General features: G+C 35.9%; 1 protein-coding gene across 2 annotated transcripts in view; it reads left to right on the top strand.

Annotated features, from left to right (window-relative positions):
- LOC306873153 (cilia- and flagella-associated protein 58-like) overlaps window positions 1-13313 on the top strand; it is a 99316-nt gene that overhangs the window by 35575 nt on the left and 50428 nt on the right. For both annotated transcript variants that reach the window (XM_079422233.1, XM_079422232.1), the window contains exons 12-13: window positions 8670-8810; window positions 10741-10964. In XM_079422233.1, the coding sequence (XP_079278359.1) occupies window positions 8670-8810; window positions 10741-10964 (365 nt within the window). The remainder of the gene's footprint in view (window positions 1-8669; window positions 8811-10740; window positions 10965-13313) is intronic.

Here is a 13313-nt window from a genome sequence, read left to right as displayed (position 1 = left end):
GGTTTCAATAAAAATCAACCCGTAGACATAAAAGTGCCTGAAGCTGAATAAAAAAGCTTAGATGTAAAGTTTTCCTGACAGATGCCAGATTAGATTGTAAATTCTTGACCATTTTGGTCTGGAGCCCTGATTCATTCTATAATTTTAATATGAGGAAAGAACAAATAAATAAGACAAATGGCTTTTCATCTATTAAATTATAAAATTGCAATTAATTTAATAATTTGTAGTTAAAACAGATATTTTAATTTGTAATAATATTTCACAAGATTGAATATTTTACTGTATTTTTAACCAAATACATGCAGACTTGGTGAGCTTAAAGAGTCTTCTTCCAAAAACACTGGGGAAAAAAATAAAATAAAATGAACAACTCCTAACTTTTGAACAATATTGTTTATATAAGTATTCTCAAGAGACAGATATGCGATAACTTAATAATAATAATAAAAAAAAACTTTCAGCGTGTGTCACTTATCATGTGTGTCAACATGGGCCTAGTGTTTGGGACTTGTACCTGAGCTGGTGGTGAAAACAGGATCTTTGGTCTTTAAAACAAGCCTGCTGCTCCTGCAGCCTGACTCTGGCTCTGTTGCTCTGTCTTTCTCTCTCTCAGGGGATAAAGGTTAAGACTGGTATCAAATGAAGTGTAAAGCACTCATGCCTGTCTTCCCGCTGTCTCTTTTTATCCTTCCCTTCCACTTTTTAGTCTGTTTTCTGCCTTCTTGGCAGACCTATATGTTTACCCCACTGCATCTGCCGCAGGCGACCAAATAAGTGTCAAAGAGGGGTGAGAGACGGAGATGGATTTTGAAGTCAAATGTCTTGATGAAGTACCACATTCTCCCACCAAGGGGAAATTACTGCAGCGTTTCGACCTCTTGCACAAATTCTGACAGACATAAATCCTGACTTCTTGGTCAAAATGCCTGTCTTGGCATGATATTAGGTTAAACACAGCAAGCTATGTCTCTATGAATATGTGAGACAGAAGAAAATCTGATGTCAAAATATAGGATCTGCCTAACAGATCTGTCAGCATCTATTATGTCATTAATATTCATTTAATAACATTGCAGAAAAAAGAAACCCCCCACTGCTCTTGGATGGATTAATTTAGTCATTTTAATAAGCCCTTTAAAACCAAACATGAACACATAGTTAAGTCTAAATTAAATAACTGTAAAGCTCATTTAAATTACAAGCTTCCTGCTTCTCAAAGTCAGACAGTGTTCAATCTATATTAATGTATTAAGCTATGATTCATGCAGTGCAAATAATATGACTACTTATTCATTCATTTCATTACTGGCTCTGTTAAATCCTGTTGAATAATTACTTTATTAGAGAGATTTTATTTTATTTTATTTTACCGATAACATGAGCAAAAGCATTATAAGCAAAGAGTGGCTAATATATAGATACAAAGTTATTAAACACTTTCTATTAATATGTAAATTACAGTGTGTTCGATAGGTATCAAAATTGGTGTCGAGAACCATTCAATTTCACTTTTATTGACTTCTGAAACACTACTTTCTTGTCAACTCGGTGCAAAACTACAATATTGAACACTGAAATGTGATGCAATAGATTATTTTAGGGACAAAGCACAAAGAGCTGTGTTTGCCAACAAGTAGAATATAAAAAACTGACATCACAATCAGAATCTGACTAAATTAATAGGTTCATTTTAATGCTGCAGTCTGTAACTTTTGGCACTCTAGCGGTTAATAAACAGAACTGCGTGCGTCCTGTGGAAGAACATCGTAGCCGGAGCTACTTCTCTCTGTTTATGTCTATGACGAATCACGCAGGTACCAGGTTACTCTGCAGTGGTACCGACCCGAACCAGTCTAAAATAGTCTGAATATAAACACTTATTATAGTCAAGTCACCTTTATTTATATAGCGCTTTTAACAATGTAAATTGTGTCAAAGCAACTGCACAATATCAAAATCAAAATCCTCTGGCCAACAAACCAGCAGTTCAATTTAACTGCAGCAAAGTCAGATTGTAAGGTCTCAACTAGTTCCAGTGGTCATTTGGTAATTCTGTATGTTGTCTGAGCGTTGGCATCCTCTTAGGTCCTCTGAGGGGTTGGCATTATCTTTTCTCAGGTGTTCGGTCATCTCAGATCATTTAGGGGTTGGATCCAGACTGAAGCTTCTGTCATTCCTAATTACCATGGGATGTTAATCCCGTGGCAGAAACAGAGACAAATAGAGACATAATTAGCGTAGCTGCTGTTCCATCTAAGCAAAAATGATTTGTTCAACCTAAGCTAAAGAATAATAATAATGTACATTTGATCAGATATACTACAGTACAAGATTATAAAATGCATTATGTGAATGCTTGGCTAAAGAGATGTGTCTTTAATCTAGATTTAAACATAGAGAGTGTGTCTGAACCCCGAACGTTATCAGGAAGGCTATTCCAAAGTTTAGGAGCCAAATGTGAAAAAGCTCTACCTCCTTTAGTGGACTTTGCTATCCTAGGCACTACCAAAAGTCCAGAGTTTTGCGACCTTAAGGAGCGGGTTGGATTGTAGCGTGGTAGAAGACAAGTTAGGTACGCAGGAGCTAAACCATTTAGGGCCTTATAGGCAAGTAATAATATTTTGTAAATGATACGGAACTGAATAGGTAGCCAGTGCAGAGACTGTAAAATTGGGGTAATATGATCATATTTTCTTGATCTGGTAAGAACTCTAGCCGCTGCATTTTGGACTATCTGTAGCTTGTTTATTGAAGATGCAGGACAACCAGCTAGCAGTGCATTACAATAGTCCAGTCTAGAGGTCATGAATGCATGGACTAGCTTTTCTGCATCAGAAACAGGAAGCATGTTTCGAAGCTTGGCAATGTTTCTAAGATGGAAGAATGCTGTTTTTGTAACATGGGAAATATGATTTTTAAAGGACAAGTTGCTGTCTAATATAACACCCAGATTTTTGACTTTAGAGGATGTGACAGTGCATCCGTCTAGTTGTAAATTGTAATCCAAGAGATTCTGTGTATTGTTTTTTGGTCCAATAAGTAATATCTCTGTCTTATCTGCATTTAATAGGAGGAAATTATTGGTCATACAATCTTTTAAATTTTTTACACAATCTATTACCTTAGATAGTTTAGAAGTTTCACCTGGTTTTGTTGAGATATATAGTTGAGTATCATCAGCATAGCAATGAAAACTAATCCCGTATTTTCTAATAATATTACCAAGAGGCAACATGTATATTGAAAATAGAAGAGGACCTAGGACTGATCCTTGTGGTACTCCATACTTTACTGGTGATAATTGTGATGACTCTCCATTTAAATGAACAAAGTGGTAGCGATCGGACAGGTATGATTTAAACCACCTTAAAGCCTGCCCTTGAATACCAATATGGTTTTGTAGTCGATCTATGAGTATATCATGGTCTATAGTGTCAAACGCAGCACTAAGATCAAGTAATACTAGCAATGAGATGCAGCCTTGGTCTGAAGCAAGAAGCAAGTCATTTGTAATTTTAACAAGTGCAGTTTCTGTGCTATGGTGAGGCCTGAAACTATTATAGGAGTACCGTAGAAGGATAAGCCAAAAACACGGTTTGGAAAATGGATTCATGGTGTACTTGCTTATTATATAAATTTTGAAGTTTACAAAAGTTACGGACTGCAGCTTTAACTGATTAAATTAATTTACTTAAGACATGTACAATTTTTAGATTTTACTAAATGAGACAACATTTTGCATACAGATTTCTGCAAAAACGCAACATAGAACACCAGATAATACCTGCAGAACAAATTTTTAGCTGTGATCTCAGAAAGCATATTCACGAGCTTGATCTCATAACGAAAACGTACCTGTGGGAACTTTTCTGCAAGACGCGAAATACGCATCGCCATGTACATTTTGTGACATATTCGAAGTGAAGTCCACTGAGTGGTGCTAAAACAGTGTTAATTTGTATTTTTTTGCCTGGAACAGATGCATGTACATATGTTCTGTTTTTATGTGAAGTTGGTTTTATACGTGTCACCACAGTTCTGACTTGAAATGTCCATTGAGTCAAAGACTCTTTAAGACAAGTCATGTTACTCGGTGGCCATCTTTGAAACTCCTTTTGGGCATTCAAGTGCAGCCCCTATCTCTTTGAATGGGGAAACATCAAATTCTACAAAACTGTTCACGAAGTTTACGATTAAATTGCATATTTGAAATCACAACAATTTGTATCATAAATGTTGTTTCTTTTGTTCAAAAAGCATTATAAAAAGCTTATTTTTCAGGCTAGATCAGCCAGTGCGCATGCGCAGTCCTGAGTGCACGTCTCAGAGCGCTGACTGTTTCTATAGCAACTGGGACTTCTAATGGCAGTTGCAGTGACTCGCTGACTTTACCGATTAGCGATTGGCTCTTTCATTCAGAAGGCGGGGCTTCCTTCGGTTGAGCGGCCATATTGACACGTCTTGGGTATTCTGTAGTCTTTGATTGAGTGGCGCTATAACTCTAATGCTCTGCAACGTTTTAAAATAGCGTACCATCTGCAATACACCTGAACCTACCCGATAGTATGAACAAAAGCGGATGTGATGTAAAAACATGCAGTTTTAGCTTGTTTTTTGATCTCTCATCTTTCAGGTCTTTCATCGTGAGTCATGTTATTCACGGGATTTGTACAAGTCCAATTCCATGCTGGCTGAGCTACCGAGCATGCTTGTTACATCTGGAAAGCTAAACATACTGTATGGAGCTATAATCATAACTGTGTACGAAATTGATTACAAGGGCTCGCTGATTTACCACCTCTAGTGTTCATTTCTGTTGGAAACTGTGGTGATATGTACTTATTGATACGTATCTGCAGTGATATGTACTTATTGATAAGCTTTCGGCATGAGATCAGGTCGGAGTGCACCAACAGACGCAGAACAATGCCAATAATTGACTGAGAACAGTAAATCACTTCTCAGACATTACAAAACCCGACAAATACCAATTCAACATGTTGGCGCTGACCAATGGCAACAGGCAGAACACACTGAACATGTCTTTTGCCATCTGTCAGTGCAGTGTGAATTGGCCTTAAAATAGCCTTGTTCTCATCGAGTCAGAGCAAAACATGTTCAGCAGGACCTTATAGGACAAGAAAAAATGAATCAAGCCAAATTAGATGATCATGAAATGAAACAAAACTACTTAAAGCTGATGCAGTTTGTTCTTAATATTGTGTATTCATCAGGAAATAATGCAGGGTGGGGTTTAAAAAGTGAACAAGTGTAGGCTTTTTTATTACTAGTTAAAGTTATTTTACTCACACGGTTCTGCCTTGGATACATCAGCAAAAAAAATTAAAGTTTTTTAAAGCTGCAGAGAAAATGATTAGCTTTTGATGAATGACTATAAAAGGAAACATTGTTTCTTTAGAATAATATGTGCTGATGAATTGCACATAATAAAACCAGAGACATTTATTAGGAGAGTAATTAGAGTTCATTTTTATTTCAGGTTTCCTTTTGTACTCCAGGCGGAAATTACATCAAAAGGAGGGAAATTGTAATAGAATACACCATAACAGAATACCTGACTACTGTGACCAACCCTGAACTTAAACTCTTGACTGTTTATAGTCTCAGCAAACATAGCCTAGACACAAAGAAAGCCAGACACAGACAGTCCTCGCTGCTGAAGGAGGACACGCTGTGCTCCTGCTGCACACAAAATGAGATGGGAACACAATTGCACTTTTGAACCTCACGCACTACACATAAATCAGCAACATATTCGATCCTTCTTATGCAAACCGCTATAAAGAACATCTATTGTGCATGTATGTGTAATGTTTACTAATACTTTGTCAATGTAAAACAGTTTATCATGTCAGTAAAGCACATTTTAATCTTGACTCTTGAGAGAGAGAGAGGAAAGAATGTTAATAATGCTAAATGGCAAACAAAATGATATTTGATAAAGATTTTATATATATATATATATATATATATATTTGACAGCTATAATCAATGTGAGATAAAAAATAATTATAATTAAGGGATTTTAATAAAAAAATTGTTGAGGCTCGAGAATTTGTGATATATTTGAATAACTTGGTTGACGACTTAGAATTTACTTCTGAAATTAATTCGTCTAGAGTACATTTCCTTGATATGTGGGTACAGAAGAACGAAGGCAATTTGACTACAACTTTGTTTACAAAAGAGACTGATCGTAACACACTTTTACTTGCTACCAGTTTTCATCCGACTTTTTTAAGAAAAGGACTGCCTATGAGTCAGTTCTATAGATTGAGGAGGATTTGCCATTCTGATTCCGATTTTATTGAGAAATCGAAAATCATGAAAAATAATTTTTTGAACAGAGGTTATCCTTTGGACTGGGTCTAAGATGGATATAATACAGCTTTTAAAAAGACACGGTCTGAATTGCTAAAAAAGAAGATAATGAAAACAAGAAAGTACTCCTTTGCTTGTATTACAACATACTCACCTAAGTCTTACATGATAAAATCAATTTTTAAAAAACACTGGCATTTATTGTCTTCTGATTCGGAGTTGAAGGATATTTTTAGATATCCTCCTTTGATTGTATATAAACGCGCCAGGAATTTAAAAGATAGCTTGGTACATGCTCGTTTTCAGAGCGCCAGTTCTCGTGCATCTCAGAGTTTACTTAGTCCTATACAGAAGGGCAATTATCAGTGTGGGAATTGTGCTCAGTGTAATAATACTTTTAAAACATCATTTTTTTGTCATCCTAGAACTGGTAAAAAATATAACATCAAATCTGTGATTACTTGTGTTTCCACTCATGTTGTGTACTTGATCCGTTGTCCTTGTGGTATAGGCTATGTGGGAAAAACGTCACGTCAATTGAAACAAAGAATTAGTGAACATAAGAGTTCGATCAGAAGAAAAGATATGAATTATCCAGTTGCGGCACATTTTTTAAATTTGAATCACGATGTTACCTCTTTACGTTTTTGTGGGATTGAGAAAGTAACTTTGCCACCTAGGGGTGGAGACATTGAATTACTTCTACAGAGACGTGAATTGTTTTGGATTTATACCCTTCAAACTTTATCACCTATGGGTATGAACGATGAAGCACCATTTAATGTAATGTTATAGTGGTGTAATTGTTTTGAATGATGTGCCGTTTCTATTATGAATTTATAATGAGTTTGAGTGGTTATGGAGTTTTGACTGATTGGTGTAATAATTTGATGCTTTTTGAAGACAACGTGTTATGTATTTTAGATGATCTTGTGAATTTGTAGTGGGATCTTTGTTGGTTTTTGTAACTATCATAATTTGTAACTGTTTACGATGTGATGTTCATCTATACTCCTAATGAGCTTAATTGTTTACAGATGGAGCTTTGTTAAGTGGTCATGTGTTCATCTTAAAAGAGATGAATTTGAACATTTGTATACTCCTGATGAAGGTCGTGTGACCGAAACGTTGTGTTAATTAATAAATATTACTTTTTTGCAAGTTACGATAGTGTGCGGGAATTGCTTGTCTGTTGAGGCGATCCACCTGGTTGGTCCTTTGTCCTACGCACCTATTACTTGCAGGTGTGCGATGGAGTTTGATCACTAACAAAAAAATTGTTAACACTATAGTTTCTGTTGACTAAAATACATTTTGATTTCCTATTAAAGTTAAATAGACTAAATTTCACAAATTGTATTGTCTCTCTCACACACAACCATACATTGTATTAACAGTGACATGCTTTAAAAAAAATTAAGCTGTATGAAAATGACATAGAAATGAAATCTACAAATTTACAGAATCAAAATTATATTCATTAACATAAATCATATATATAGAATTTACAATGCAATCCAATGAAAAAAATACAGTGCTGGATATTATTACATGTAATCTGGATAGCTCATAATCAGATACTTTTTTTATAGAATACATGATTACATATTATTCACACAATGGCAGTAAATTATTCATAATTTGATTTGCCCTAATTCTTCTTTTTTTCAGCTCTGTCAAAATTTTACCGCTTTTATACATTTGGAAAGTCTTCCATCTTTTCATAACCTCACAAACCCTTTGTAGTTCATTCATGAACCCAAGTTTCAGAAACCTTGGGATAACGGGGCAGTCGTGGCCTAATGGTGAATCTCAGGTCCGGCAGGGATTGTAGTAGGGGGGAGTGAATGTCCAGCGCTCTCTCCAACTTCAATATGAGACCCTTGAGCAAGGCTGCCGAACTGCTCCCTGGGCAGCACAGCATTGGCTGCCCACTGGTCCGTGTGTGTGTGTTTGTTGCACTTGGATGGGACCAATGCAGACCGCAAATTCCAAGTATGGGACACCATACTTTGCCACACATCACATCCTTTCCTTTCCATGTATAATACATTTCCAAATGAAATGTATTTTAAAAGTAATCAGAATACATTACCTAATATGTGCAATTCAAAACATTGTTACAAACTATCATTTTCATCAAGTAATTAGTAATCAGTAACAGACTACAATTTGTAAGTAATCTACCCAGCACTTTAAAGTGAATATAACATAATACACTTTGACTAGAGCATGTAGAGCATTTAAACACATAAAAAATGAACATTGACATATAGAGAGATAATTTCTCAGTTTTGTTTTGAACTTTTTTTCTGTTTCCACAGGCCGAGCTACAGAAGATGAGGCAACAGGCTCAGGAGACGAAGCAGTTTATTGAGAAACAGGAGGCAGAGCAACGCGAGCTGCTGAAGATCATAGCCGAGGCTGATGTTGAGAGGATCCGGCAGAAAAAAGAGCTCGATCAGGTACAGACAGGTGGAAGGTTTCAGTGAGTGTCAGCTTGTCCTTGTGTTCCTTCTTCAATAGGCTATTTACGCTAAAGATGAAAGAGACAGTAATCTAGGTTCACTCAAAAGTCATTAGATCTGGAATCTCACTTCTGAGAAGGTCCAGCCGGAACAGGGTCAACCTCGCTTTAAAATAGCAAAAGGAAATTGAGTCACTGGGGAGGCCTAAATTGGTCTTGGCCTTTTGAAACATTTAGTGCTTCTGATCTCAGTAAGTCAGCAGTCGAACATGATTAACCAGCTGAGCAGTCAAATAGTAGGCACTGATGTGATGATCAGTTTTTTTGTGCCTTAATCTATTAAGTTTATACAAAAAACTACTTGAAAATGCATCTTATGATGAACATACTTTCAGTCACTGATATAAAGTTTAGTTTTATATTCTTTGGGGGGCTTAAATGTCTAGGTGATGTCAGGAGAATGTTTTGAAGAAAAAAAGAAGTTACAATTGAAAGGCTTTAAAAGAATTTTAGCCTAATCTTTTATTTATATAAAAAAGCGGTGAAGTGTTTTTTTTTTTGCGCTCAAATCGATCATTTTATTATTATTATTATTATTATAGAAACTGTTGAGGGTATGTTTCTGTATCAAAATCAGTAGGCTTTTTTTTTTTTTTTAAGTTTGCCTTTTCATGACGTGACAATATTAGTTCAGGCTTTGAGATAAATACATTCAGGGAGTAACCTTATTAAAACATAATAATATTTGTACTAAATACTGTTTACCTTTAAAATTTATTTATTTATTTATCATAACGATAAAAAATTAATACACTTGCATAGACTCAAGATGTAAGGAAAAGTCAGCAAATCATAATAAAAATATATGAAACCAAAGATGACTTCATTTTATTTCAGATATCCTTGTTTGTCTTTTAGCTGAGTTTAATTTAGATGCATATATAGCTTTGGCTGTAGGCTTGAATATTAGATTTTATGGAGAAGAAAAAAAATCTTCACAAATACTTTTTTAACACATTCATTAACAGCGTTTTTTACAGCATCTTTGGTAAGTCATTCGGGTCATTATTAGAGATCATAAAGTGGATGTAATGTTAACATCTGCAGCTGTACATTGCTGACATTGGTTCTTTGGTAAAGGTTAACCCATTCAAAGGGCATTCTGTCCAAATTGCCTCTGCTGACACCAGCTTCCATGCTCTTCTGGCTATCCATACACATTAATAAAGCTTCATCGTCTGTACATCCCTGAACTCCCCAAACCGTATCGTATAGTGTATGTCATGCAACAAATACTTTATAAATACCACACAATACACATATAGCTTTACACTTCAGCATTGCAGAATTTTGTGCATACAGTGTAGTTTAGTGAAAGTTCAGAAAGAAAGTAAATTACCATTTGACATAACTTTCTTCCTAGTGTATATGTAGAATAACACAAAAATGATTTAGATGTAGAAGGAAATGTTATATTTATTTATTGCGTATGGCCTTCCAAATGTTTTCCCCTTGACTTTTTATTAAAATCCATTAAAGTAACACCTCTAAGTAAAAGACCCTAAAACTTCTTTATAAGACATTTTCCCAAACCTTCACAACATTTGTCATGTTGCATGAAGTTTTTGGCTATTATCCTGAAAAGACTAACACTGCTGAGTCATCAAATCTTTGCAGAAAACACTGGCCTGCCTTTTATTTCTATAATATATCGTCTCACCTCAGTCAGAGGTGAAAGTACTTCTGAAGGTTTTCTCACAGATGCTTGAAGAGGTATAAAAGTACCAGAACTTCGGGACCAAGCTGGTATAAAATAAAAGGAATGTAACAAAAAAACCAAAACAGAAGTTATACACAATCAATGATTTAGTATGTTGCCTTTATCTACAGTTGTGTATTGATTGTGTATTTCTGTGTTTGTTTTCAAGGTGAGAAATGAACGTGACCTCCTGGGGATGCAGTTGATGAAGAGAAACGAAGCACTGGCATTGCTGTACGAAAAGATCAAAATCCAGCAGTCCATCATGAACAAGGGGGATATTCAGTACAATGAACGATTGGAGGATATCAGACTCCTGAAGCTAGAGATCAAGAAGCAAAGACGAGAAAAGAACATCCTCAACAAGACCGTCTCTAATGTGGAGGACCTCAGGTAACACACAGTTGCTGCAGTATGTCATTTCTTTTCAAAGTATCTGTCCACATATGGAAGTGTTTCGGTTTGACGTTGCACACTAAGAGTAGGCTTAGGGCGGTTTCACACTAAAACGTTATTGACGTCAGAGATTGATTCGTTTGGTTGGTGTGAAGGCTGTTTACGGTTCATGTGGAATGGAGTAAGCATGAAAGGCTTAATGTCGTATAAGTGAATCACTTTTGATGCACTTTTGAACCACTTTATGGCTTATATACAGCTCTAATTTCTTCTTTTTTCATACATCTATTGATCTAAAACCTCATGGAAGCATGCGTTTGATCGCATTTCTGCCACACTCATGTACTCTTCAGAGGTATAATGGCATAATGATTATGCCTCAATCACAGGTACATACAGCACAAAGAGACAGAGCTAATTGAGCGCTTATCAGATAATTCTCTTGTCAGTATTGACTAGATGTTTATTGATGCTTTCAAAAGCTGTAATTCACCACTCTCAATAACAGTCACTTTTTCGGTCACAAAAGACGTGCGATAAAATTTTTTAATGGAGTTCTTAGCTGAGTAAAAAGGAGGCAGCAACAGCTCGCTGTGGAAAATTCGAAAGCACTGGCAGGTCTTGCGTCTAAAGTCACACCAGATCTATAATAGATGGGTTTTACTAAGCTTCTATTGGTTATTTTAGTAACTTAAGGGGTGGTGATGACCTCACATTCTCCTCCATATCTCAAGCCAATGCAAAATCACTAAATATTCCGTGAGTCAGAGTCTGAATTATGGACTGAAATTTCCATCACCCCAAAATGATTTAATTAATTTAACCAGGTTCTCTCCAGAGAATGAAAAAGACAGTCACCGAAAGAGACTTTTCTTCTTCTCCTTTTTTGGTTACATTTTCACTGATCTTTATCAACCACTTAAATGAGCAAAAATCTCTATATACATCCAAAAGAAGTGATAACAAGCAACAAAGTTTGTTTAAAAACAGTGATTCAGGAACAACAAAACTGTGTTTACGAGTAAGTCATTGAATCATTGAATTGTTGGATCATTAATATACTTGACATAGAATCGTTCACTCAAATTATTTTTCACAGCTCTGATTCATTCATGAAAGAAATAAGTGGCTATGGCTGTATTCAGAATCACATACTAGTATACTACTTTTACAATTTCTGCCATATAACTATTTGACAGAAAGTAGTATGTCGTTCTAAATTTAACCTGGCTTTATGAGCTAGTCATTGAATAATTCACTTGAATGATTCATTCACAAAATTAACTGATTCTAGAAGAAAACAAGCAACTGGCTTTGAGTGAGTATTTGAATCATTCCCTCAAATGGTTCCTTCACACCTTTAAGTGACTTGCTGAATTCCCAACCATGTACTAGCATGCTACTCTTACTGATTCTGCCATAGAAAGATATGATAAAATAGTAAGAGTAGTATGATAGTACGTGGTTCTGAATTAAGCAAATGTCTATAAGCGAGCCATGGAATCATTCACTAAAACGATTTGTTCACAACTCTGATTCACTGAAGAACAAAACAATCTACTGTCTGTATGAGCGAGTCATTGAATCATTGACTCGAATAGTTTGTCCACAACACTGACCAGTTCAAAAACCAAACAAGCAACTGTTTTTATGAGTGAGTCGATGAAACGTTCACTTGAATGATTCATGGACAACACTGATTCATTCAAGAGGAAGCTATCTTTATGAATGACTCATTGAACAATTCACTCAAATTATTTAGTTCAAATGGCTGATTCATTCAAGAATGCAACTACTGTGTGTTGCTCAGTGCAAACTTAAGGACATGTTCTTTTTAAATAACCCATAGAGATTAATTTATGCCACTTCCACATATTATGGTTTGTTACATTCTAGTCGGCTGCCGTTGAATTGGCATTCTCAATTTAGAGAGCATTTTTGCTTCTGCTAATAAATGAGCAGTCACATCTCTTCAAATCAGCCATGTTCCTGTAGCACTCTCAACGGTAAACATACACATATCATTGTCTTTCCTATACTCTGAAACATATGTGAAAATCAATGAGCTAGTGGTGAGGTTTCAGAGAGACTAGTCAGCAGCCGCTGTGCCAGATGGGTTGACTTGATGCCCGAGCTTGGATGCCAAGATCTCTGCTGATATACAAGCCTCTATGGTAAACAGGTGGCAAATTTTAGTCATTATTGCTGTCATCAGTGCAATGTACTTCCCTCAAAGATGCTGACTGTAGCATATCGGTGCCTGGCTGTGGAGCAATATTTCCTTTAGGTTTAAGGGTTTCTGGGACAAGTCCATGAAAGCAAAGTCTCATGAGCATCTGACATCCT

This window comes from Barbus barbus (assembly GCF_936440315.1).
Source record: "Barbus barbus genome assembly, chromosome: 7".
Lineage (NCBI taxonomy): Eukaryota > Metazoa > Chordata > Actinopteri > Cypriniformes > Cyprinidae > Barbus > Barbus barbus.
Note: the sequence above shows the minus strand (reverse complement) of the source record. Positions and strands in the feature narration are given on the sequence as shown.